This window comes from Caenorhabditis elegans, chromosome I (genome assembly GCF_000002985.6).
Source record: "Caenorhabditis elegans chromosome I".
NCBI classification, from domain to species: Eukaryota; Metazoa; Nematoda; class Chromadorea; order Rhabditida; family Rhabditidae; genus Caenorhabditis; species Caenorhabditis elegans.
Genome location: NC_003279.8, coordinates 3,731,347 through 3,754,939, shown reverse-complemented (window position 1 = coordinate 3,754,939; position 23,593 = coordinate 3,731,347). Strand labels below are relative to the sequence as shown.

The following is a 23,593-nucleotide window of genomic DNA, read 5'->3' as shown; positions in this document are numbered from 1 at the left end:
TTTTTGCTTTTTTTAAATTTTTTTTCTCTCTGAAACTGAATTTTCAATCTTCACAAAACCTTGCCAATTGACTAATTTTGTACTATGGCCGAGTTTTCTCTTTCACGGCCACCAAATTTATAGCTTCCAAAACCGGTTTTGACTTATAAAGTTTAATATTTTTCGTCTAATTCTATCTCTCCCTCTTCTCAATTTCTCATGCCGTTTTCTGTAGTTTGTAGTCATTGGTGATTGTGATGCAAAAGCGATTAAGATAGATAGTCTCCCCAAAAACCTACAAATTGTGATTCAGTAGTATTGAGGGCTCGTGTTGAGAAAAAAAGAGAAAGTGATAGAGACGCAGACAATCAGATGGCGTCGATCTCTCGGCGTCCCTCTTTGCTGACACTGTTTTTGATGGTTTTGTATTGGAGGGAAGGGAGGGATGGTTTCTACTGCCATGTCCCCAGACAAGAGGGGTCTTGATGAGCTTGTTACTGTAGGTCAACAATTGGCGGCTACCCCCTTTTTATCGTCGGCTCATCTTTTTGATGAACTTTCACTTTCTTACTTTAAAGTTTACGGTCATTTATCTACATGATTTATTGCAACGAAAGTTATCATCATCTTTTTTGAAAAATGAACTTTGACTAGGTTCCTGCCTTCATCAGCAGGTGTTTACTAGACGGCAGTAGGCAGATAGGCAAAAACAGGCGTAGGTCATTTTATAGGCATGCGTGTAGGCATAGGCGGGCGTCGGTCATCTTGTCAACAGTGTTACAGGCATAAAGTAGTGGAAGGTGCCAAGGTTCAATTGATCAAAGTATTTGTGTCCACCCTGTTCAGTCTGCAAACTGATATGCTAATTCTTATGATCGTAATCTTCCCTTTTCCTCGATCATTTCTCTCCCACAACTTTCCCATCCCTTTTCCCTCTTTGTCTCTTTTTCCATAAGGCTCTATGCACTTTTTCCAACCATCCAACATCATCCTTTTTTCCAGTCTCCCATCGATCGTTGAGACCATCACTCTGAGTCAATCATACCGAGCATAGGATGTTCTTCTTGGACGCGTTCCTCAAGGGTCTGCACAAGCAGGGTGATGATGATTCCATCGATAGGCTCAATTATTACTGGACACCTATGCTTCTCGTCATCTTTGCGTTGACACTTTCCGCCAAGCAGTACGTCGGACAGCCTATTCAATGTTGGATTCCAGCTCAGTTCACAGGTATGAAAATCACGCTATTTCGTACCTACCTGCGTGCCTAATGCTTGTTAGCATACAAGTGCGCCCGACATCTCACGGGTTTATTTTTATTTCGACCTGTGAGATGTCGGGTGCTTCTAAGAAGACTGTGACTATAAGTTTGCCAGCTATCCTTCGGGAGAAATGATTATTGCAGACGGATAGGTTTCAGACAGACATGTAGGCTGAAATAAAAAATGCCGTCCTAAGTTCTGCAGCCCCTTTCCAAATTTTCAGACAATAATAGTACAGCTAGTGCACTCCTATATTGAAATTTTTCAGGCGCTTGGGAGCAATACAGTGAGAACTATTGCTTCGTGCAAAACACATACTTCATCAGTCCCGACAAGTACATCCCAGACTCTGAAATCGATAGAGAAGGCGCTGAAATTGGATATTACCAGTGGGTACCCTTCATCCTCGGACTTCAAGCCATCCTCTTCTATCTTCCATCTCTTTTCTGGCGACTTATGAACTTCAACTCAGGAGTTGCTCTCAAGAAAATGCTCTTCGGAGCCAAAAAAGCTGACCGAGTCGATGAGAAGGCCCGTAACGAAGCTGCCAAATCAACTGGAGCTCATCTTTACGAATCTCTTACTCTTCAATCTCGTTTCGCTAAATACAGTGAGTTTAGTTTTTGCAAATTTCATCAAAGAAACTGTTTTTCCCAACACATTTGTCTTCGTACATCTTTCAATTAGCCGCCATCATGCCCCCAGCAGAAAGGCGCGGTTGATGATCCGGAAGAAGAGGAAACAATTGAGGGAAGGAGAACTGGTTTTTAGTTTTAGTTTTTATTCTCGTGTCAAAAGGGAAACACATATGGTCTTTGAATTTGAGGGTTGATCAAATACTGTTGCAAACTTCCATTTACGGGAGACAAGTGTCTAGAGGAGGGTTAAACTAAACAAATCAGAATTTGCGACTTTTCAAGATTGAAGTTCAAAAAATCAATAAATTTCAATTGTGATTACATGGGTTTCAGAATCAGTTACAGTTAGAGAAGCTAGGGATATAAATATTATGTGAGTTGACCTAGACAACCTCATGCTTTATTGTAGAACTTCTTCAGTCTTGTGTAAAAATAAGTGACGTCACATATGGCCTAGAAATATTAAATATGGTCTAGAAGCATTGGCGATCCTGCTAGAACAAATAATAACTTCATACTTGATCTAGAAGTATTTTGGTCTACTTATGGAACAATCTTGACTATCCTAGAATACTATGTGATGGCACGTGGAAGAGCAGTGACGTCATACATGGCCTAGAAACCTCTAAACTAACTTTCGGGCTAAATTCCCATTTTGCCTTTCCTAATCTGGCCTCCACCTTACATCACAACATCAACAAAAAAAAACGTTTGATGTTGCATCCCAAATTTATGTTTTCTAATTTCCTCACTCGACTTGTAATTGACCTTGCCGGGAGGCAGGAGAAAGAGAGCGAGATGAGGAGAATGGTATGCCTGTAAGGAGATAATGGGGTTAAAAATTTGAAGAGAGAGAGAAATTGGATTTGTTTTTGGGAAACAGATGGTTTCTTGAGGAAATTTTTTTTTGGTAAGGGATTTTGAACAAAAACGTAACCTGGATCATCGCTAGAAAGAGAATAAACTGAATCAGACGTGCCCTAGAATCCTTGAATGGAAAATGGTAGAAGTGGATTAGAAAACCTCAGTAATTTTTTAGCAGACTAGAGATGATGTGAAAGGTGTAGAAACCTCTGGCACCCATAGATCAAAACCGTTAGATGTATCTTAGAATTGACAGTAATCTTGAGTATAAGAACAACTGATTCAGTGATAGCCTAGGAGCCCCTAGTGGGAGAGGATTTCTGGACACCTCAGCTTCTATTTACTTTCAGCATCTGCATTCACCTACGGAGGCAGCTACCTTACCTACTTGTACCTATTTGTCAAGTTCCTCTACTTAGTTCAAATCGTCTTCCAATTCATCATTCTCAACAAGTAAGTGTTTTGTTTTTGTTTTGAAATTTTGGCACAATCAAAGTCAAAAAGCTTCTGAAATCTCTCTATCCAGCTCCCCGAGCAACTTTCTCCATATTTTCAGCTTCCTCGGCACTTCCTACACCTTCTGGGGTCTTGGAATCCTCTCCGACATTCTGAATGGGCGTGAATGGGAGGAGAGCGGTCACTTCCCAAGGTAGATAAATTTCTCAAGAAAAAGAAGTCATATCTCGATTGGTATCTTCGAGGTCAAATGCGTGTAGGGCCCTCTCTGGGGGTTTTTTTTTCTAAAAGGAGGTGAATGAATGTAGGTGACAGCAGTAACACAACATTAGAACAAAAAGCAGAAAGGACTAATTGATGACGATGCCAAGGCAAGCAAAAAGTGGTGTCTCCTGCCACATAAGTGTTTGGCGCCGTGCCAAGTTGCTTGGGTTTTCGAAAGTCCCGGGATTCTCTCAGCAGAACACGATTGCAATTCAGGGAGTTTTGAAAATTCCGTTATTGAGGTTTTCATAAGTTACTTTTTAATTTGGGGACTAGCATTTTCCCCGAGGTATCAATAGAGCGATCTTGCATTTCTATAGATCAAAAAGTGACAGCCGCCAATGTAGATTTACGAGCGTAACTTTTCAAAAATAATATAATTAATTAATAAAACCTTTTCTAGTTTTAAAGGTGAGGGTATCAGTTGAAATTTGGTATGAATAAGGGAAACTTCCAGATTTTTTGAAATTTTCAGGCAAAGTTTTTGCAAATTGCCAAATCTTCGAGGATTCTTTAAGAATTTCCGAACTTTGTTGCATGTTTGAATTTATAGAATATTCAATTATAATTAGTTGAAATATCATTATTTCATTATTACAATATATTATACAATAAAGTATACTGATTCTGGAAGCCTAAGATGCTCCCTAGGAAATGCAATAAATTCTGGCCGAGTTTTATACTTTCTTTTTCATTTTGGAATAAATTAAAGCTTTTTGTTATCAGATTTATTCTAATTGGTCACTCCCATGACCTGAATGGCTCATAAATCAAGGGATGCCACTGTCACCTAAACCATAGCGATTCATTGTTTCGATTCAACGAATTCATCGGAATTCTTGTCTCCTTCTTCTTCTATTTACACGACTTCCAATAAACGTTTACGGCATTTGTATTTGCAACGCAAATACCCCGATGTGTTTACCGCGGGGCGCATGAAAGTGTGCGTGTAGAAATTGAGAAGAAAGTGGTATTCGAGTTATAAGGGAGATTCAATTCTTTCAGAGTAACCATGTGCGATTTCGAGGTGCGTGTGCTCGGCAACAAGCATCGTCACACCGTCCAATGTGTGCTGATGATCAACATGTTCAATGAGAAGGTACGATAAGCATCTGGGTGTGAAAAGAGAGAGGCCTTGACACCTTCATGCCTCAATGAAAGAAGGAAGGAGGAAAAAAGTTTTACAATGTTATGGGGGATAGGCAAGAAAAATATGCAAGAATAAGGGAATTCTAGTTTTAAAAGAGTTTGGGCTTTTGGAACAAATCGAAAAAATTAGGAAGGTTCTTAAATTTTTTTGGAGGTTTCTAGAAACTACTTTTAAAAACTAGAAATATCAAGAGTGTTCTATTTGAAGTACAACTTCAGAAAGTCTCGAAAAAATTTTGGAAGTTTCTACAAACTTCTTTAAAAAATTGAGAAAATTCAGCAAAACTCCTGCAAGCTTCGATAAAATTTTGGAAGGTTCTGATGCATGCAGGAAATTTCTGGAAACTTTTTTTTTTAACTTAGAAAATCCTAGAGAGTTTTGAAAATATCTTACAACTTCTGGAAGACCAATAAAGTTTTTGGGAGGTTCAAAAATTTTCTGACAGATTCGAAAAAATTTTGAAACTTTGGGACGGTTGGTAATTATTGGAAATTATTTCTGGAAATATCTGGAAACTTTTTCGAAGCTTCTCGGAAGCTGAATAAAGTAGAGAAAGTTCTGGAAATTGCCAAAACTAACTTCTGGAAATTTTTGAAATTTTTTATTGCCGAAAATTTCAGAAAACTTCCAGAAAGTGCTGACTTTTTTTTTTAATTTTAATATTTGCGCAAAAAAAATTGGACGGTGACATATCACATCACATTTTTTATTTTACCAAAATAATTTTATCAAATTTTCAGGTATACGTGTTCCTGTGGTTCTGGCTTGTCATTGTCGGAGTCGCCACATTCCTGAACCTTGTCAACTGGACCCGCAAGTTGATGTTCCGTTCGGCACGCAAGGCTCACATTAAGTCCTATTTACAAATTGAGGACAACTTCAGTGACGATAACTCTCGAAGTAAGTCAATGTCCATCACTAATTGGTGTCGGGGATGGTTGGTTGGACGGTTGCGACTGCGGTCCTGTATAATTTGAGTTGACAAGGCCATTCGTGTGTCTCCGAATGTCCCGTTGGAACTGCATCATGAGCGGGCGGGAAAGGGCGCACTTTTCGGAGGGTGAAGAGGTGTCATAATAATATGATGAGAGGATGGGATGTGTGGGAAAACACTCGGAAAGGTTACCTTCTGAACTTAAGGGGATTAAGTTTCAAATTTAGGTTCGAAAGTTTTCAAACATCTTCGAATATTGATTACTGTAATATATTACGGGAACGCACAAATCTGAGAATGCATATTGCGCAACATATTTGACGCGCAAAATATCTCGAAGAGAAAACTACAGTAATTGTTTAAATGACTACTGTAGCACTTTTGTCAATTTAGGGGCTCGATTTTCGAGAAAAAGTTTTAAAAATGTTCGCAAAAAGATATTAAAATTTCAGATGGACAAATTCTCGACAAATTCGTCGACTACAAGCTCAAATCCGACGGTGTCTTCATCACTCATTTAATCGATAACAACGGTGGATCCGTGTTCTCTCATGACGTCATCGTCGACATGTGGGATCGATTCTTGCAGGACGAGGACAATCGGTCACAGAAGAAACAGCCGGCCGAGTTTCGCGAAATTTAAATGAAGAGATTATGAAGGATTATGAATTTTTATATCAATTGTCTTCAAATTCACGTGTCTAGTGCCTTCCCCTCACCACAACATTCGTTAGACATCCTGTTGCGCTCCCTTTGCACTTTCCAAATTGTTCTTTTTTTCTAGCCAAGAATTGTTTGTTCTTTTTTCACTTTCATGTTATTCACAATCTAATAATTATCGACAGAGTAATAAACGGTGTTTTATGCCTGAAATTTAATGCAACATATATTTTGAAATAAGGATAAAATGAGCCTAGGATCTGGATGAAAAGAAAGTGCAGAGAATCAAAAAGCTAAACGATTTTTCTTCTTTTAGTGAAGTTACAGCAGCCGACACCTCACTGGTAGGAGCTCCCCAATTCTTTTCTCGAACTTCCTTGACAGTCCATAAGTCTTTTGTTCTTATAAAAAATTGTCTTCTAACAATTTTTGCCAATTGCTTAAAAATTCCTAACTTTAATTAACATAATTCATGTCTGGCTCTTCCGTTTAAAAAGGAAGAGCCTCGGCGACTATTCACACAAATTTATTCATAGATCGTATTCAAAAGATATCGCTAATCTTTCTACAAATTAGTCCAGATCCCATTAAAACTTCTTCTTATCAGCTCCGAAAATATCCTGATTCAACCCGGCCAACGTTTGATAATTGGGGTCGTGAGTCGCAGCTTTTGCACCGACTTGAGCAGAAGCACGTGGAGGTCCACCACCACCGCCACCACCTCCACCTTTCTTGAAAATGTCATCATTGTTGAGTCCAGCAAGAGTTTGGTAGTTCGGGTCGTTTGTTCCAGCTTTTGCACCTGGAGCAAGTGGGGCTTTTGGACCAGCTGGCGCTCCAGCGCCGCCCGGCTTGAAAATTTCGTCGTTGTTGAGTCCAGCGAGAGTCTGAATTATATATGTTTTTCAAACTTTTTTCAGTGCCTGCAATCCAAAACTAACCTGATAATTTGGATCATTGGTTGCAGCTTTTCCTCCGACCGCTGGAGCCTTTGGAGGCCCGCCTGCTCCACCTCCGAAAACAGCATCATTATTGAGACCTGCCAGTGTCTGATAGTTGGGATCCTGAGTTCCGGCCATTCCTGGTTTTGAGCCTGGAGCTGGAGCTCTCGGTGGTCCACCCTCTAAACATAATTATTTCAGAAATTATTCAATCTTGATATATCTTACCTCCGCCTCCTGGTCCAAACACTGCGTCATTATTCAAACCCGCCAAAGTTTGATAATTTGGATCTTGAGTCGCCGCAAGTTCATTTGTATTTTCGCAAGTTCATTTGTATTTATTGTATTTTCTTTTTTTCCACTAGATTTTTATATGTATTTTTCAACTAATTTTTGTTCACATTTTTCTGGAATAAGTTTTTTAATGCAATTTTCAATCGATTATCGGTTATAATTCCCTCACAATTGAATGTATGAACGATGGTCTTTTGGGAAAAGCTGTAAAACGTCCAACTAACTTGGAATATCGTGAGGCTCTTCCTGATGGTCTGATCCTTCAGCTCCGAAGGATCACATGGGTACCTTCTGATGTTCTGATCCTTCAGATAAGAAGGATCGTAAGGGTACCTCCTGATGGTCTGATACTTCAGCTCCAAAGGATCACGAGGCTCTTCCTGATGTTCTGATCCTTCAGCTCCGAAGGATCACATGGGCATCTTCTGATGATCTGATCCTTCAGATAAGAAGGATCGTAAGGGTACCACCTGATGGTCTGATACTTCAGCTCCAAAGGATCACGAGGCTCTTCCTGATGTTCTGATCCTTCAGCTCCGAAGGATCACATGGGCACCTTCTGATGTTCTGATCCTTCAGATAAGAAGGATCGTAAGGGTACCTCCTGATGGTAACTGCCATTATCGGAATATTTGAAGTTTCCTAGAAAAATCGAGCTAACTTTCAAAGTATTTTGGATGCGACAAAGTCTATTTCATAATAATAATATGACTCACCATGGAATATTATGTCGTATTTCATTATCACTGTAGTAAGTGCCTCCTTCTCCGAGTTTCGATATATCCTTGAATGTATGAGTTAACAAAAATGTTTTTCCTGTCATTTTCTGAAAAATCGAAAAAAAATGTATTCTAATAAAAAAGAGAGCCGATCTCAAAGGAAGAAAGAACACATGTGCAATTTCTTATCAGTATGCAAACATATATTACAGTTCAAACTAAAAATCGATTGACTACTCAAATTTAAAAGTTAGCGATCCTTCTTATCTGAAGGATCAGATCATCAGAAGGTGCCCATGTGATCCTTCGGAGCTGAAGGATCAGAACATCAGGAGGTACCCTTACGATCCTTCTTATCTGAAGGATCAGAACATCAGAAGGTGCCCATGTGATCCTTCGGAGCTGAAGGATCAGAACATCAGGAAGAGCCTCGTGATCCTTTGGAGCTGAAGTATCAGACCATCAGGTGGTACCCTTACGATCCTTCTTATCTGAAGGATCAGATCATCAGAAGATGCCCATGTGATCCTTCGGAGCTGAAGGATCAGAACATCAGGAAGAGCCTCGTGATCCTTTGGAGCTGAAGTATCAGACCATCAGGAGGTACCCTTACGATCCTTCTTATCTGAAGGATCAGAACATCAGAAGGTACCCATGTGATCCTTCGGAGCTGAAGGATCAGACCATCAGGAAGAGCCTCACGATATTCCAAGTTAGTTGGACGTTTTACAGCTTTTCCCAAAAGACCATCGTTCATACATTCAATTGTGAGGGAATTATAACCGATAATCGATTGAAAATTGCATTAAAAAACTTATTCCAGAAAAATGTGAACAAAAATTAGTTGAAAAATACATATAAAAATCTAGTGGAAAAAAAGGTTGTCACCAAAGATATGCCCCCCAAGATACACCCCAGTTTGTCTACTGGATCCTTTGTCTCCTTGGATACTATGCCCCCAAAGAACCTTTGCCACCCAAAAAGTTTGTCATCTCGGAATGAAGGCCTTCACCTTTTCCCTTCTTTCCCTTTTTCTTCTTATCCTTTGTGGAATCTTCAGAATCCCCTTCCTCAACACCTTCACTTGTCAATTTTCCCGATTTTGCTTTCTTCTTTCCACCACATTGAACGAGCAGCAATAGTATCGGCGAGCCAAACAACATCAAGAGATTCAACAAAATTTTGAGCATTTTTTCGGAGAATTGGTAAACTTTGACGATTTTTCCTCACAGAAAACCACTATCCAAGAAGAGATGAGCTTGCCCAAAAATCAAGCAATAAAATTGAAATCGAAATTTTTATGATGTAAATAAAAAAAAACGTAAGTGTAATTTTAGTTTTTTGTTTAATTCTGGGAAGGTCACGAGAATTTGAATTATTTTCAAACGATATGAATATTTCTATAAAATTGGCGAAGCTTCAGAACAAAACACAGCAAAATCATGGAGATATTTTTAATTTTTAATTTCCAGAAATTTTAACTTTTATGAATTTTAAATTTTTGAATCACGAGGTGTTCCAAATTGGCTTTCATTATGTATATTACCAGTAATTTGCACGCCCACTGATTTACTTTGACAGCTCGTTTCTCGGTTCTTTTTGGTTTTGTCAAAAAATGATAAACTAAAGAATGTAGATAAATATTTTACAAGTATTGTGTCAGTTGAACATTTTTTGATAAAGCACAATAGAGCCGAGATACAAACTGCCAAAGTAGATCAATGTGGGGCAAAAAATTCAGAATTTTTAATTAAAAGCCCCTTTGTTCTCCCGTCCAGCGTCGTTAAATGTTCAAATATAGTTGGCACGGTGCCAAGACAAATAGAGCACTTTTGCTGTGAGGATGCAGAAATTGACATTTGCAAGTGAGAATATTTAATGTTGGTGTCTATTTGTTTGGGGGCATTCGTTAGTTTTTTATCGTCCTATACATATAGAATGGGAAATGGGCTATTAATTGTGAAAATTAAAGTAACAATTAAAACTTTTATTTGTATTGATAAATTGTACTGTATTTTGTTAGAAATTACTACAGTAACCCAAAGTTACAAAAAACTATAGCCTAGAATTTTCTAAACTCGGAAAACTTTTCCAATGGCAGCAATAGCTTGAGCACTACCTTATTTTCATGGTTTCCCCAGAATTTCAAGCAAATTTTTGAGAACTCGTAAAACTTCATGATCCAAGTTTTTAAACAATAATACATATTTCTCGTACTTTCTATACGACTACATATACATAAATCATAAAAAAACACACATTTCTAGCTCTAAATTATAGTTCCAATCAGTTTCAGCACACGAAACTTTTATACAAATTCAGAGAATTCTGGCGCCGACCCAAATGATTCGCGTTAATCGCATCAGAACCATACAACTTTTGCCACCGTCTCGCGTTGCAAACCGGAATTCGTCATCATTGAGGGTGTTTGAGAATTGAAAAAAAGTGTTTTTGTGTTTGTAACTTGAAACACCACTACTTTGTGTTCAATGGACTGGAAAACTGCTTTAAATTTGGATTTGGTGAATGAGGAGAGCGGGGGACCTATATTTCATATAAAAGGAGAACGTGGCCGTCAAGCGCGGAAAGCTCTTCCATCTTGGTACTGATCGACTAAATGGGTCAGTGTCCCCGTCTAAACTGAACCATTTTCAGAAAATTTCAAAAAAAAAGAATTGTAGTCGAAAAACGAAGGCTGCTACGGTAAGATTTTATAGGCAGGCAGGAATGAGGTAGGTGTAGTGCCTATGGCTGTATTCTCAACTGTTTTCGAGACATTTTTATTATTAACAGTTAATTTACAAAAATATGTTATCCCGTGGTGCTCTGGCTATTTAAATAAAGAATTCCAACAAATAAAAACTAAACAGGGAAAATTCAATTATTTCGAGTTAACGTAAAAGAACTTACTAAAGCTTAGAATGCCTACATGCCTGCCTCTTGCCTACACTTGTACCTACATACCTTCGTAGGCAGCTTAGACACACAGGCATGAAATTGACAAAGACTACAGTATCGCCTCAGTAATCTACAATTTTAAATACACATTTCTAAAAAAAATTGGATGCGCTAACTTCCAGGTAAGGACAAACATGGATAACTGTCTGCTTTTGAGTTTCGCCTACTGTGCTTGTCTTGTGCCTAAATCATTTGTGCACATATCAGATCTGCAACTATAAGGTAGGTAGGCATCAAGGTCGACCTGCCTACCATGAGAGCACGACCAAATAGACTGAGAACCTATTTTGACGTTTCCAGCTTTCGAAAATTATTTTTTGGAAAATTAGAACTCTCAGAAACTCGATTTTTTTTTTGAAAGTTGTGGAAAGGATGGAACTTTAGGAAAAGTTCTCAAATGCTTTGGAGAACATTTCGAAACTAAAAGTAAAATGTGATCAGAAAAAAAGCGGGTTTCTCTGTAATTAGCCATAAAACATCCTCCGATCGGTTGGCTATCAAATCGGCATCCTCAACATCAACTGGAATCGTTAACCGATAATATCACATTATCGGTTACATTGCTGTATATATACATTGTTGAAGGGATTTGGCATCGAATTGAAAAATTAGAAAAAAAATTCAAGTTGGAAGTCTGAATAGAGATTTTTCCTCTTTCAAAACTATTTTCAATCTAAAAAACCCTGAAATATTTGCAAATCTGCTTATTATATTGCGAAAATTTGCGATTTTAATGTAAAAAGACGGGTCTCGAAGCGACCGGGTTTTAAAGGGTACTGTTGTTGGAAATTTTTTGTTGCTGCCATATTTTAATTGACTATCTCAATTTGTCCCCCGTTTCTTGAAAATTTATCGAAAAAATGTGAAAATGCATAAAACATATACATAAAAATTTGAAGAACCTGGAGAAAAACTATGAAAAATCGATGAAAATTTGGCGAAAATTAGGAATTGGAAACTACAGTACTCTTTAAAGGCGCACACTTATTTGCAATAATTAAAAATCGGTCGCTTCGAGACCGAGTACAGTATTTTCGTGCAAAATATCAATATTTCATCTCTGTAATATGAATTTAACCAAAAAAAAATGCACTCTATTTTTATTCCCTAAAATTCCGATTCGAAAAAAGTTGAAGCTTTAGTTCTCCTGCCCCAGAACGCAATTAAAAAAAAAAAACTTTAAAACTTTTATTGCGGTTTTTGAAAAACCCGATAAGTGAATGATAAAATAAAATACATAAAAATCCGAATAATAATAATGTAAAAATGAAATTCTAGACAAATTAGAATATTCAGTACTTCTTCTTGAACATTTGTTTTCTCTTCAACTTTCGCTTCTGCTCTGCGGTAACTTTTCCGCGAACGAATTGCTTCTTTCTCAGATTGATTTTCTGGAAGTTTTGATCGCTTTTTGATGAACCGCCGAGTTTTCTGGCTGCTGGATTGTAGGAACGTGCTTTGGCAACATCTTCGTTTCTGAAAAAAAATTATAGATTGATTTGCATGAAATGTGTCAAAAAAATGCTTAAAATAGCCTGGAATCTGCAAATTTCCGAAAATTAAAGCTCGAAATTTCAATGAAAATCTAAAACTCACGTCTCATCATCGAATTCTTCAACCGGACCTTCAACTTCTTGACCCTTTTCCGGCGTTGGTAAGAGAAGCATTTTGAGATCCTGAAATAGGAAAATGGAAATTTTAAATTAGTATTTAAATAAAACAAACCCTCAATGGTCTCTGGTAAGCGCGTTTTGTTGGAGATTTGATCGGTGTTAGCGTAGATTTAACGGCAGATTTTGATGTGCTCGCGGAGTATGACTTCACAGGGGAAAAGTCGTCGAATTCGAACGGAACTGATCCCACTGGCTTCTGAAATTTAGTTTATTTTATTATTATAAAGATTATTAAAGTTTCAAACCTTTTTAGGCGACACCATGCTCTTTTCCGGCAAAACTTCGATCGCAATCATTTTCTGCAATTTTATTTTAAATTTCAGCAGTTTTTAATGCGATATCAACCTTTCTGGGTGAAGATCTCAGTGGAATTGGATTTTTATCATTTTCCGAGCCGAGCTGATTAAGATTAACTCGTTTTTTGATAGGGCTGAATTGCTCGCCTTCCATCATTTTCATTTCGAAATTCTTCCGCTTCACTCCACGTTTCGCTTGCTTCTCTTCGATTTTCTCGTCATTCTCCTTCTTTTCAGATTGAAGTATAGCTGAAATAATAATTTAATGTAAATACGTTTTTTTTTCCATTAATTACCTTTAATATGATTCGGAGCTACAGAAATATCTCCTGCCGTTGGTGATCTTCCATAAATCTCTCGGAAAGACGTTTTCCACTCTTCCATTACGTTCGGGCTGAAAATAATTTAAAAATTTAATTTGAAATCGAAAAGATTCGGCAGAAAACATGTGAAAACAAAGAAAATAAGAAAATAAATAGAGAAAATGAGAGCAAAAACCAAAAAACCAGGAGCTGTTTTCAAAACTCGCGCCAAAAATGTGTGGCAAGTGCGCTCCACCGCACACTTTTCCAGCGCTTGCTTTGAATCGCAGCTCTGTTTTATATATTTTTTCCACGTTTTATCTGAAAATTTCCAGATTTGTAGCCTTTTTTCTGTATTTTCTTGCTTTTAAACTGATATTTTGATGAAATTTTCTGAATAGGATAATATGAATAGAGAATATGAACTGTCAATTAGGAAACGCGTGCTTATTCCATATTAGGAATAAAATTTTAAATAATTCTACTTGGTTTTTAATTAAATTCAACTCCTTATTGTAAAGTTTGTAAACATTTGACTAATTTGAAGCTGTATTCCTTGAATTGTACTAAATAATTTGTTATTTAACATTAACATCATCTTCCTCTATCAAATATTTAGCCGAATGACATTTTCATTGAATTCAACTTTCTCTCCACTCCAAAACCTTGGCTCCATGAAATTGTCGAACTAATCGAAGAATTGCTGAAAAGGGATATGTCTCTGTTTCCATACTTCTTCTCCATCTCCCTTGCTTTTCTATTTCATTTCTCTTGCGGGTCCCTAATGATGGCAGGAGAGCCCCGTCCGCTGCCTTCAGTATATTCCAGGCTTTTCGCTCTAGAAAAAACAATCGAGAAGCGCGTCTTCTTCCTCTTCCCAGTTCTTGTTGCCTGCCATTCGTCCCTCCATTTTTCACATCGTCGTCTGCGTACCATATTGTGCACACATTCCCCTTCTCACTTTTTTTTTGCGTTGTCTCCGTCTCTTTGTGTCGTTCAACGTGTCTCTCTCTCTCTCTGCCCTCACAAAACCGGCTGACACGACACGGTCAGAGAAGAAGAGTCTGGCCACTGCTGCTGCGCCCGTCGCCCCTCTCTACGCTCCTTCTTCTCCACCACCCACTTCTCCATTCGCTTCCATAAGTCGGATGACGTGATACTGACTTCTTCTCCTTCGTTCACCATTCTCCACGGCGTCGACGTCCCTTTTCGGAGATGGACACGTTCGAGCTCGACTCGGACGCCTTCTACATTTGCACAGAAGTGTCACCGCGAAACTTTGTCGTTCAGAAGGTTTGTGTCATCTAATTTGCATTCGGGCGTGCCTCTGTGTAACGAAACACTCCTTTAAAGATTTGTATGTAACTAGAAAAATAAAATGGCTACTTTAAAAGTTAACAAACCCCATTTTAGTAGGGGTTTTTTATCGAAAAGTGTCAGCTACTTCTACGTCTACTTTCACTTAGTCTTCGCACCTATACCATAAAAACCGGATCTCGTTTCACTTTTCTTTAAGTCGTATATCGTGCGCTCCATAATATTTCACGGAGAGTTCAAATATTGCTTGAAATAATTTTTAGAAATACTCCGTGCTTTCCTTGAGTAAAGATAATTTTTTTTCTCAATTTTAAAATAATTCTGAAATATTTTGGAAGAATCATCTCAAAAGTTCATTTTCTGCATCTGCAAAAAGTATATTTCGCTTAAAAACGTATGACGCAAAGCCCCCGTTTGAATAACAGTTTCCAAAGTACTTTTTAAGTATTCTGGCAGCTGAATTGCACCTGCCTGGATATATTTCTCGTAGAGTTTTCCCGTGTGTTGTCTACTTCTTGCCCCATTCTGCCATTGAATTCTGCCACTGAATTCTGAAAATAGACGTATATATTTATTATCAAATCTTTATGATGTTTAATTAATAGGCACCAACTTTTTTTTCCTTTCTGACTCTGACGTAATTTAGACAAATGTATAATAGAGGAAAAAATGTGATTACTCCAAAACAATTCTTCCCGTGACGTCACGAAGGTTCACACAACGGCATATTTGTCGCTTCTGATCGATTGTGTTTCCAGAACTGGTCCTTCTTGGGTCAAAGACATAAAAAAATGTATGTGTATGTACGCGCACACCTTTAACCTCTTCTGTCATCACATCTCAATTTATGCGTGTCTCAGGCTAGCTACCCCGCAGCCTACTATGTTTTCTCCTTTGTGTCTCCAACGGCAGTATCGCATTGACAGCACCCACAAAAAATTTATGAATTTTTCTCTTATTTTGAATTGTACAGCGTCGAATTTTTAGTTTTCGGGAATTTCTAGAAATTGACTTTACTCCAAGTTTAAATTTTAAAAATTAAAAAAAAAGTTCTAGGTCAAAGTTTGTTTAAAGCTTTTCCCGTCCCCTATTGAGAAATCATTATTTTCTTCCACGAAACAGTCTCTTCCGCCACCCCGAAATTCGTCATTTCCGTGATTTTTTGCACACACGAATTTTGCCATTTTCTCACCTCTGATAAGCCACATTTTTCGCGTCCCTCCCAGAAAATCAATTGCACACTCTTATCATTAGCAACAGCCTTTGAGTTGCAGGGTTTTTAATGATTTAACGATATTATTAGTGCTTGATCAAGTCCGGAAAATATTATTCTAATTTTTGCAAAAACTTTTGAGTAAATATTACTAATTGTTCGCATAGTGGGCGTAGGACAAGCTAATTTTCAAAATTATGGGGGAAAACGATGCCAAAAAAATTAATGCATTCAAAGTAAAGATACGGATTATGATTATAGGCAATCCAAATCGACAAGTCACAAATTGAAAGAATGGTGGGAAAGTTCGATGGAAAGGTGGCAGTGGAGAAGACATCTTCACCAGGCTCCTCTGTGGGAACATCTAACGCCCACTCACCAGGCACGTCACCGTCGACATCAGCGTCGGGTGCCAGCGGTATTCCCCAACCACCTCCACTTCCTTATTGGTAAGCGAACGTCGCTACTGTTGCTGCTGCTGCTGCTTTTTTAAAAATCGCTTTTGTCGACTATCATTTCTTTTCTGTTGCATCATGATCTTATTTCATGTTCGTCCCAACAAAAAAAAAACTGTTCTGCTGCTTGTTCCTGATGATGCGTGCGTAGCTGCCACCCTTCTCTCTGGACTCTCTCGGATCTGTGTACACTCTCATAACGTCCGTATCGACTGATGAATCATCTCCATTGCTGGCTCTCGCTCTCTGTGCGATCGCGAACGCATCTCCTTTCTCGGCACACCATCATTCACAGTTCGTCCCCCTGTCCTCTGTCCAAAAGTGGTTTTCATCGCCCCTCACTCGCGCTTACTTCCCCCCCCCCCGCTTGTTCGTCGCCGCGCCCGTTCATCCGCCTTACACTCATCTTTCCAAAGTGACCAGATCACACAGCCGTCGTCGTACAACATGATCGCTATAATTTGTGTTACTTCCTCATTCCAGCGGTTTGTTTCGTTTTTTTGATGCGATCCCCGATGGGAAAATGGAGAATTATGTCGATAAAGCCTAGTTTTTACAACAAAAATTCAAAAAAATTCTGCTGATTAAACTAGTTTTCGCCTTTCAAAAAAAACGTATTTTTTAAATAAGGAAAGCAAATTCCCAGAATCTCGAATTGTCTCAGTATGAAAAGCATTCCGAAGACTGCGTGACACCGCTCTGACTCCGCGGGACATCGTCTTCTCTTATCCATTCCGAAACATCCCACGCATCACTCCTGTTTCTGTACATCTGAAACCCAAACAAATGACACCATTCATCCGTTCATTCGTACGCCTCGTATTTTCAATCCCGAGACGAAAAAGAAGAAGAATAAGAAAAGTAGAGAGAGATGGAGAGAAACATAATCAAAAACAGCATGTCAGTTCTTTATTTCTCTCACTTTTCTTAGCTTCTTCTCTTCATCCCATCCGAATGCACTAATTAGGATTCAAAAAGATATACAAGAAGCTTTTAAAATCGATTCACTCTTCTGATTTCGCCGTTTCGTTGTATTCGTTGTCTTCTCTTCTTTTCCACCACGTCTATAATTTCTTCTATTTCCAGGTTCAATCGTGAGTGTAAATCATCACTCATGATGATCGGCCCCCAGCCGCCGGGACCTTCTTCGGGGATGTCGATGCCCTCATCATCATCAACGAATCAGTTTGTGCCAGCAGTTCCACCACCACCACCGTTGAGTCGTGAAGAGATTAAGCAGCTGTTGAAGAATCAACTGGAGTACTACTTTTCCAGGTTAGTGCCGGTGCCGATTTTATTTAATAAATATTCGAAATTTCACTAGTTTCATAGTGAAACAGGCTGAAAATAAGCTCAATTGATCGAGTTTTTATGGCATATCAAAATTTCGAAGAAAAAAAACCAAAACTCACGAAAATCTGAATTATCACCAAATTTCCTTTGTCGCAGCAGGTGCAATATAATTTTCATTGAATTATCATCCTTTTTACTCACATTCGACTTAAAATGTGCTTAAAATCAACGAATAACCGCAAGAAAAACTATAAAAACGTGTAAAAGGTGATAATTTAATAAAAACTATGTTCCAGCAGTCGCTGTGACAAGGAAAAGTTGGCGAAATTTCAGATTTTTTGCCCTTGGTTCTCTCAAAATGTTGCCCACCATAAAAATTCTTTTTTTGTTGTTTTAAAAATTATATTATTTTACAACAAAAACCGCTCAGTTGATCTTAGACCAAAGGACAAGTGAACATGCCGGCTGTCAATCCGGAGAAAAACACATGTTTTAGTGGTTTTTGAAGGCAGAAAATAAATTATATAAAACATGAGAAATGGAGATTAAACAACTGATTTTTTTTTGTTTCGTTTCAGAGAGAATCTGAGCTCGGACCGATATTTGAAATGCCAAATGGATTCGGACAACTATGTGCCGATCAATGTCCTTGCTGGCTTCCCGAAAATAATGCGGCTGACTACGGATGTCGATTTGATTGTGGAAGCGCTGAAAGGTATGTGAGATTATATGATCCAGCAAGAAGTGCTTCAATTTCATTTTCTATGTTTTGCAGAATCAACAAATGTGGAATTAGACGAAAAGTTTGAGAAGGTCAGAGCTATCACCAAGCGGAAAGTAATGCTAATCCGAGAAATCCCGGAAACGCATCGAGAAGTGAGTCAGCTGTACGAGGAATTCAAAATATGAACGGTTCTTTTTTTCAGGAAGTAGTCAAATTAATAGCAGATGGACCACCGTACACTGATCTACAGTATGGAGTTAATGATGGTTGGTACGTGACCTACGAGAATGAGTTGGACGCTCAAGTTGCCTATGTTGCCGTGCAACACCGTAAAAATGAAATAACACAGAAGCAAGTTTGTGTAAGTTTAATAACTTCGAGTAGCGTGAATGGGGATTTTGCTTCAAAAAATCCAAAATTGTCTTAAATTCAGAAACAACATGGAAAAAACACCGAAAAATCGCGAAAGAAAGAAAAATCCAACTTGAATAACGATTTTTTAATTTTTTTTCCAATCATAATTTAAAATTCCAAAATGATTTTTTAATTTTTTAAAAGCGAAATCCCCACTCATGCTGCTATGTATACTTTTGAATTTTATTTCTAAAAACGAGCAAAAAATTTTAAGGCACGTATAAAAACTTGCGGTCCTTCGACATTTGCTCCCCCACCAGAAGAGACGCCACATTCAGAGAATGGACAAATGACGACACTGGGCAACGGCGAGCAGGGCACAGTACATCTTCGAGAGTTGGGGCAAACGCTTTCTGATTATGGGTTTGTACCTGTGGCCACTTACCGACCTGGAGACCCGATTTCGAGCCACTTCGAGTACATCACACCGACGTTCCGCTTCTCTGGAAACAGCTTGTCATACAATCCTCCGATGCCTCCTGTGCCTCCTCTACCACCACAGCATCATCAGCAACATCAGCAGCAGCAGCAGCAACAACAACCACCTCTGCTTCAAAATACTCCACAACCATATTACTACGGATCAAGTGTCTCGACGACGCCACGGAACTATGATGAAATGTCGACTGCCTCGTCAAACTCCACTCACACCACAACATCGAATTATAATAATCGCAATGGAAGCAGGAATGGTGGAAATCAATATTATGAGTCACGTAGCAGCTTCTCGAATTCAAATGAATGGCGTTCTCGTGGTGGTGGTAATGGTGGAAGATTCCAGAATAATTATAGTGAAAATAACGGACGGCAAAGTAATGGGAGTAATGGCCGATGGCGTGGAAACAATCGAAATGGAGCAACGACGAATGGTTATGGTTATCAGCAACATAACAATCGACAGAATCATTATCAAAATGGTCAACAACGTGAAAACGGAGAAAATGGACATCATAATCATTATCAGAATGGGCAATCTTCCAATTCTTGGTGGTCGGGAAATGATGGGCAAACCCGTCAACGTAAACAACAGCACAATGGCTATAATAATCGTCCAACTGTATCATCATCTTCCTCATCGAGTACGAGCTCCAAATACTTTTCTCCGGATGCTGTCGAAACTCCGACTAACTCTGGATCAAGTACACCTCCACAAACATCGGTTCGCAATCCGAAATATCATGTTCCTACACCAACGGATCTTCCACCGCCTCCAGTATGGCCTGCACCAAACTTTGACCGGAGAAGAAAAAGTTCGGAAACATCATTCACAACGAACACGACAACTAATACATTGACACCATCGACTCCAGTCACTCCACCCGTGTTGCGACCGGCATTTTCTGAATCTAAAGCTCCGCAAGAACCATCAAAACCAGTGGAAACGAAGGAAAATAATAAGCCAGCTCTAACTGACGATTTTCCATTGCCAGAACCTTTGCCGCAAAAACCGAAAATTGAGACGAATCATCATTCGGCTGTGGAGAAGGATGCGGAGAAAATCAAAGTGGTAAGTGTTGAAAAGAAAAATTAATTCAAAAATTCCACAAATTAAATTCATTATTTTCAGCGCTCCCCGCCCGTCGTTGTAGCTTCTTCTCCAGCACCTGCTGCTCCATCACCATTTTCCTTTGAAGAAACTGCTTTCCCTTCACTTCCAAAGAAGGTGGAACCTGTGAAGCCGCCACAAAAACCGACGTTCAGGTAGATGATGACGACGTTGTCATTTCTATCCGACAATCGTTATTATCGTTGTCATGTGATTTGTGTTGTGATTGGTATTGTGCCATAAAAAAGGTGTGTATTGAATTGAAAAAAAATATTGAAAATAGTCTGAAATTCATAAAATATTGCTGAAATCAAACGATCGATACGTGAATTTTGCAAAAAAAAACACTGAAAAAGAGGCGGAGGGTATTTTCGCAACTTCGCGGCACGGTTTTTTCTCCTTTTTTTCGCTCGTTTTCTATTGCTTTTTTGTTGATATTTTTCAATAAAGTGCCGATTTTACTTGTTTTAATCTTCTTTTTTGAATGAAAATCTTATTTAATCCAATTCTCGTAAGACTGTGAGGATATTTCATGCTAAAATAGCTGTAAAAACATGAAATATCTTCACAATTTTATCAGAATTAAATTGGATACCATTTTCATTCAAAAAAGGGGAATAAAACAAAAAAATCTGAACTTTATTGAGTAAAATCAACAAAAAATCAATTGAAAACGAGCGAAAAGTCAGAGGAAAAACTGTGCCACGGGGTTGCGAAATTACGCCCCTCCTCTTTTTCTGCGCGACGTCGTTTTCTTTGCAAAATTCACGGTTCGATAATTTAATTTCAACAATATTCTGTGAATTTCAGCCTATTTTGAGTATTTTAATGCAAAAGCTCTGAAATTCTAATTTCTTATTGTTCCTTGAAATTCTAATTTTCAGTTCCGTAGCTGCTGGTCGGCTGAAAAAGATCAAACAACTCGTTCCGGAGAAAAAGACGTCGTACGCTGAAAAGGCACAACAATATCAGAACAATCACAAAAAATGAATTAATTAATCAAATTTTTTATCATTCCACACACACACACCTAAATAGGCCTTCGTGTATCCTTCTAGTCTGCTTTTCCACATTCTTTTCCCCTAGTTTTATGAACCTATTCAAAAACTGCCCCAAACATAATTAACATTTCTCTTTTCTTGACTATCAATCAATCAACACAAAAACCAACCAACTCTCTTCCCATCGACGTGTGATCCAATCCATCCCCGTTTCTGTAGTTATTTTCCATATCGAACACCTCATTGTCTGTCCTATCTCTTGATCCGTGTAGTATTTCAACTTTTCTGTTCTCGGTCATTTTCCCAGCAACACACAAAAAAATCAAATCATCACCAATTTTCACAGCCTCCGAAACTGCTTTACTCGTAGATTGTTTGTTTTTTCCGTCCCCCCATTTTTCACTTGTTTCCTGTTTAATATATATTTTCCCCTTTCGATTATTGCGTTGCCAAACCGAACGTGCTTTACCGCATTTCAATTGTATTTTTTTCCGTTTTTCAAAAACCCCCCTAATCATTCCCCCACCACCACAAAAACCATTTCTCGGGACTCCCGCATTTTTACAATTTCTGGTATCTGGGACCTTTTTGGAGAGTATTATAAATATTTAATTGGGATCTCTAATAATTCTGTTTCACTTGTTTTAGTCATTGAGCTGGTTTATTCGATGAATTCAAATTCGTTGTCAGAAATGGGAAACAATAAAAAATTTTGACAAAGTAGGTAGATAAATATAAATGTACAACATTGCTCAGAAGACGTAGAGGATGAGGATGCAGATGAGATTGATGAAGATTGGAGCCAGGATGTGAAGGTTGATGTGTTCAGTAGAGACTGAAAATGTATGAAATTTATGCATGAATACAATATTCGAATCTTACCATTCTTATAATAAGTGCTTCCGGTCCCGAAAATCATTTGCGAAATAAATTTGAAGAACATGCACAGCCAATTGAAGATTGCACTGAAAATCGAGACGATGACACTTCCAATGGTGTATTTTTTGGATTCCTCCTTTTGAAGTGTCTCGTCAATAATCGGAAGATCAGTGTCTTGTGGAATCTGAACCATTTCTGGAATCTTGAGATGCTCCTTCAAATCGACAAATTCTTGAAGACAGTGTGCTATGTCGATCTTCTCATTGTCATCTTCAAGTCGCTTGACAGTCTGTTCCACGGTATCTTTCAGCTTTCCACCATCTCTTTTCAAAGCTTCCAGAATTTTTATGATCTGAAAATTTTATTTATTTTAATTTGATAATTGAAAAATTTTGTTATATCATACATTCTTCATCTCCCTCTCGAAAGTCTTGAAAATTTGAGTGAGACTCTCCGTATTTTTGGCTCTTGTCATGAATTCCGCTATCTTGGCAACCTCGCATTCCTTCTTCTTGACAAGAATCGGCAACGATGACAGAATGGTCATTGCGTCGGAGAAGTCCTTGTGAACGCGAGTCTTCAGGACATCCGCACTTTTTGTGTTCATTCTGAGCTGGTAGTTGAGCTGAAATATGGGTTTTTTTAAATGAAAATAAGTACAATAGATTATTTGTTTCGCTTACTCTGATCGGAAGATATTCAATGACAGTGTGGTGAGTAGTGTTGTGATCTTTCAGAACACAGGTCGAGCAGATTGTGAATGCGTCCGGATGGATTGAAGGCTGAAAATTATTATGTGAATGGCTGTTTTCAATAACTGAAAACTACCTCCTGATCGATAAAGGTATGAATATCGTATTCGTGATGTTGAATCGTACATTCACGGCAAATGTGGAAAGAAGTCTCCGATCCACTCATTTTACACGAAGAGCAAGTCATACAACGAAGATCTTTTGGAACAATTGCATCTGAATATTTCAATTTTTCATCCGTTTAATTGAGAGAACGCGGCTCTGGTGTTTGTCGATTTACGATGTACTTGTCAGGATTTATTTGTATGAATGATTTTACAGCGTCGGCTTAAATTCATGATTTTTGGTGGTTTTCCTTGATTCTTTCTGGTTTTTTACTAATCTTTTTATACAAAAACGAGTGGCCACAAATGAGAACCTTCGGAATATGAGAATTTGCATCTGAAAATGGGAAATATTCTCAGATAGAAGAAAACAAAAATTACCGAATTCTTCCATACAAATCGAACACGTTGGCTTCATATTAAACTTCACATCTCGAATAATATCTACATTTTGATAGAATGAAGCTGGCACCAAAGACATGGTTTATTTCGGATTTTGCCTAAA

The 23,593-nt window shown here is 38.3% G+C and overlaps 5 protein-coding genes and 2 non-coding genes across 9 annotated transcripts; 3 read left to right on the top strand and 4 right to left on the bottom strand.

The window, feature by feature from the left end:
• The first annotated feature begins 981 nt into the window (after nt 1-981).
• On the top strand, nt 982-6,417 carry inx-13 (Innexin). Its single transcript, NM_058811.8, has 7 exons — nt 982-1,209; nt 1,510-1,851; nt 3,094-3,196; nt 3,300-3,392; nt 4,469-4,562; nt 5,354-5,513; nt 6,000-6,417. Exons 1-7 carry the CDS (start codon nt 1,035-1,037, stop codon nt 6,188-6,190), a joined length of 1,158 nt encoding a protein of 385 aa, NP_491212.1. The 5' UTR covers nt 982-1,034; the 3' UTR covers nt 6,191-6,417.
• Nucleotides 6,418-6,794: 377 nt separating this feature from the next.
• math-46 (MATH (meprin-associated Traf homology) domain containing) lies at nt 6,795-9,351 on the bottom strand (the record flags this gene model as incomplete). Of its 2 annotated transcripts, none has more annotated exons than NM_001047249.3 (4): nt 6,795-7,094; nt 7,149-7,330; nt 7,377-7,439; nt 9,129-9,351. In NM_001047249.3, the coding sequence occupies 4 exons, from the start codon at nt 9,349-9,351 to the stop codon at nt 6,795-6,797; spliced, it is 768 nt and encodes a 255-aa protein (NP_001040714.1). The 2 variants fall into 2 exon arrangements, with proteins under 2 accessions (NP_001040714.1, NP_001040715.1); NM_001047250.3 differs by lacking the exon at nt 9,129-9,351 and adding an exon at nt 8,190-8,265.
• On the top strand, nt 6,796-6,939 carry Y8G1A.3. Its single transcript, NR_050046.1, has one exon. It is a non-coding gene; the product is annotated as an Unclassified non-coding RNA Y8G1A.3 (non-coding RNA).
• A 66-nt stretch (nt 9,352-9,417) lies between the features above and the next one.
• On the bottom strand, nt 9,418-9,438 carry 21ur-11567. Its single transcript, NR_050045.1, has one exon.
• A 2,854-nt stretch (nt 9,439-12,292) lies between these two features.
• On the bottom strand, nt 12,293-13,489 carry sld-2 (Ribosome biogenesis protein NOP53). The gene is made up of 6 exons (NM_058809.6): nt 13,385-13,489; nt 13,138-13,337; nt 13,038-13,091; nt 12,845-12,988; nt 12,716-12,795; nt 12,293-12,595 (listed from the first exon to the last, which is right to left on the bottom strand). The coding sequence occupies exons 1-6, from the start codon at nt 13,470-13,472 to the stop codon at nt 12,412-12,414; spliced, it is 750 nt and encodes a 249-aa protein (NP_491210.1). The 5' UTR covers nt 13,473-13,489; the 3' UTR covers nt 12,293-12,411.
• A 965-nt stretch (nt 13,490-14,454) lies between these two features.
• larp-5 (HTH La-type RNA-binding domain-containing protein) lies at nt 14,455-22,080 on the top strand. 2 transcript variants are annotated; one of them, NM_058808.5, is made up of 9 exons: nt 14,455-14,683; nt 16,182-16,369; nt 17,462-17,650; nt 18,247-18,383; nt 18,444-18,544; nt 18,595-18,753; nt 19,021-20,313; nt 20,374-20,600; nt 21,237-22,080. In NM_058808.5, exons 1-8 carry the CDS (start codon nt 14,606-14,608, stop codon nt 20,509-20,511), a joined length of 2,283 nt encoding a protein of 760 aa, NP_491209.3. In that variant the 5' UTR covers nt 14,455-14,605; the 3' UTR covers nt 20,512-20,600; nt 21,237-22,080. The 2 variants fall into 2 exon arrangements, with proteins under 2 accessions (NP_491209.3, NP_871824.3); NM_182024.9 differs by lacking the exons at nt 14,455-14,683; nt 16,182-16,369 and having other exon boundaries at nt 20,374-20,507; nt 21,237-22,034.
• On the bottom strand, nt 22,000-23,588 carry T12F5.2 (RING-type domain-containing protein). Its single transcript, NM_058807.5, has 6 exons — nt 23,470-23,588; nt 23,061-23,200; nt 22,916-23,014; nt 22,639-22,857; nt 22,236-22,584; nt 22,000-22,188 (listed from the first exon to the last, which is right to left on the bottom strand). Exons 1-6 carry the CDS (start codon nt 23,567-23,569, stop codon nt 22,106-22,108), a joined length of 990 nt encoding a protein of 329 aa, NP_491208.1. The 5' UTR covers nt 23,570-23,588; the 3' UTR covers nt 22,000-22,105.
• Between the last annotated feature and the right edge of the window lie 5 nt (nt 23,589-23,593).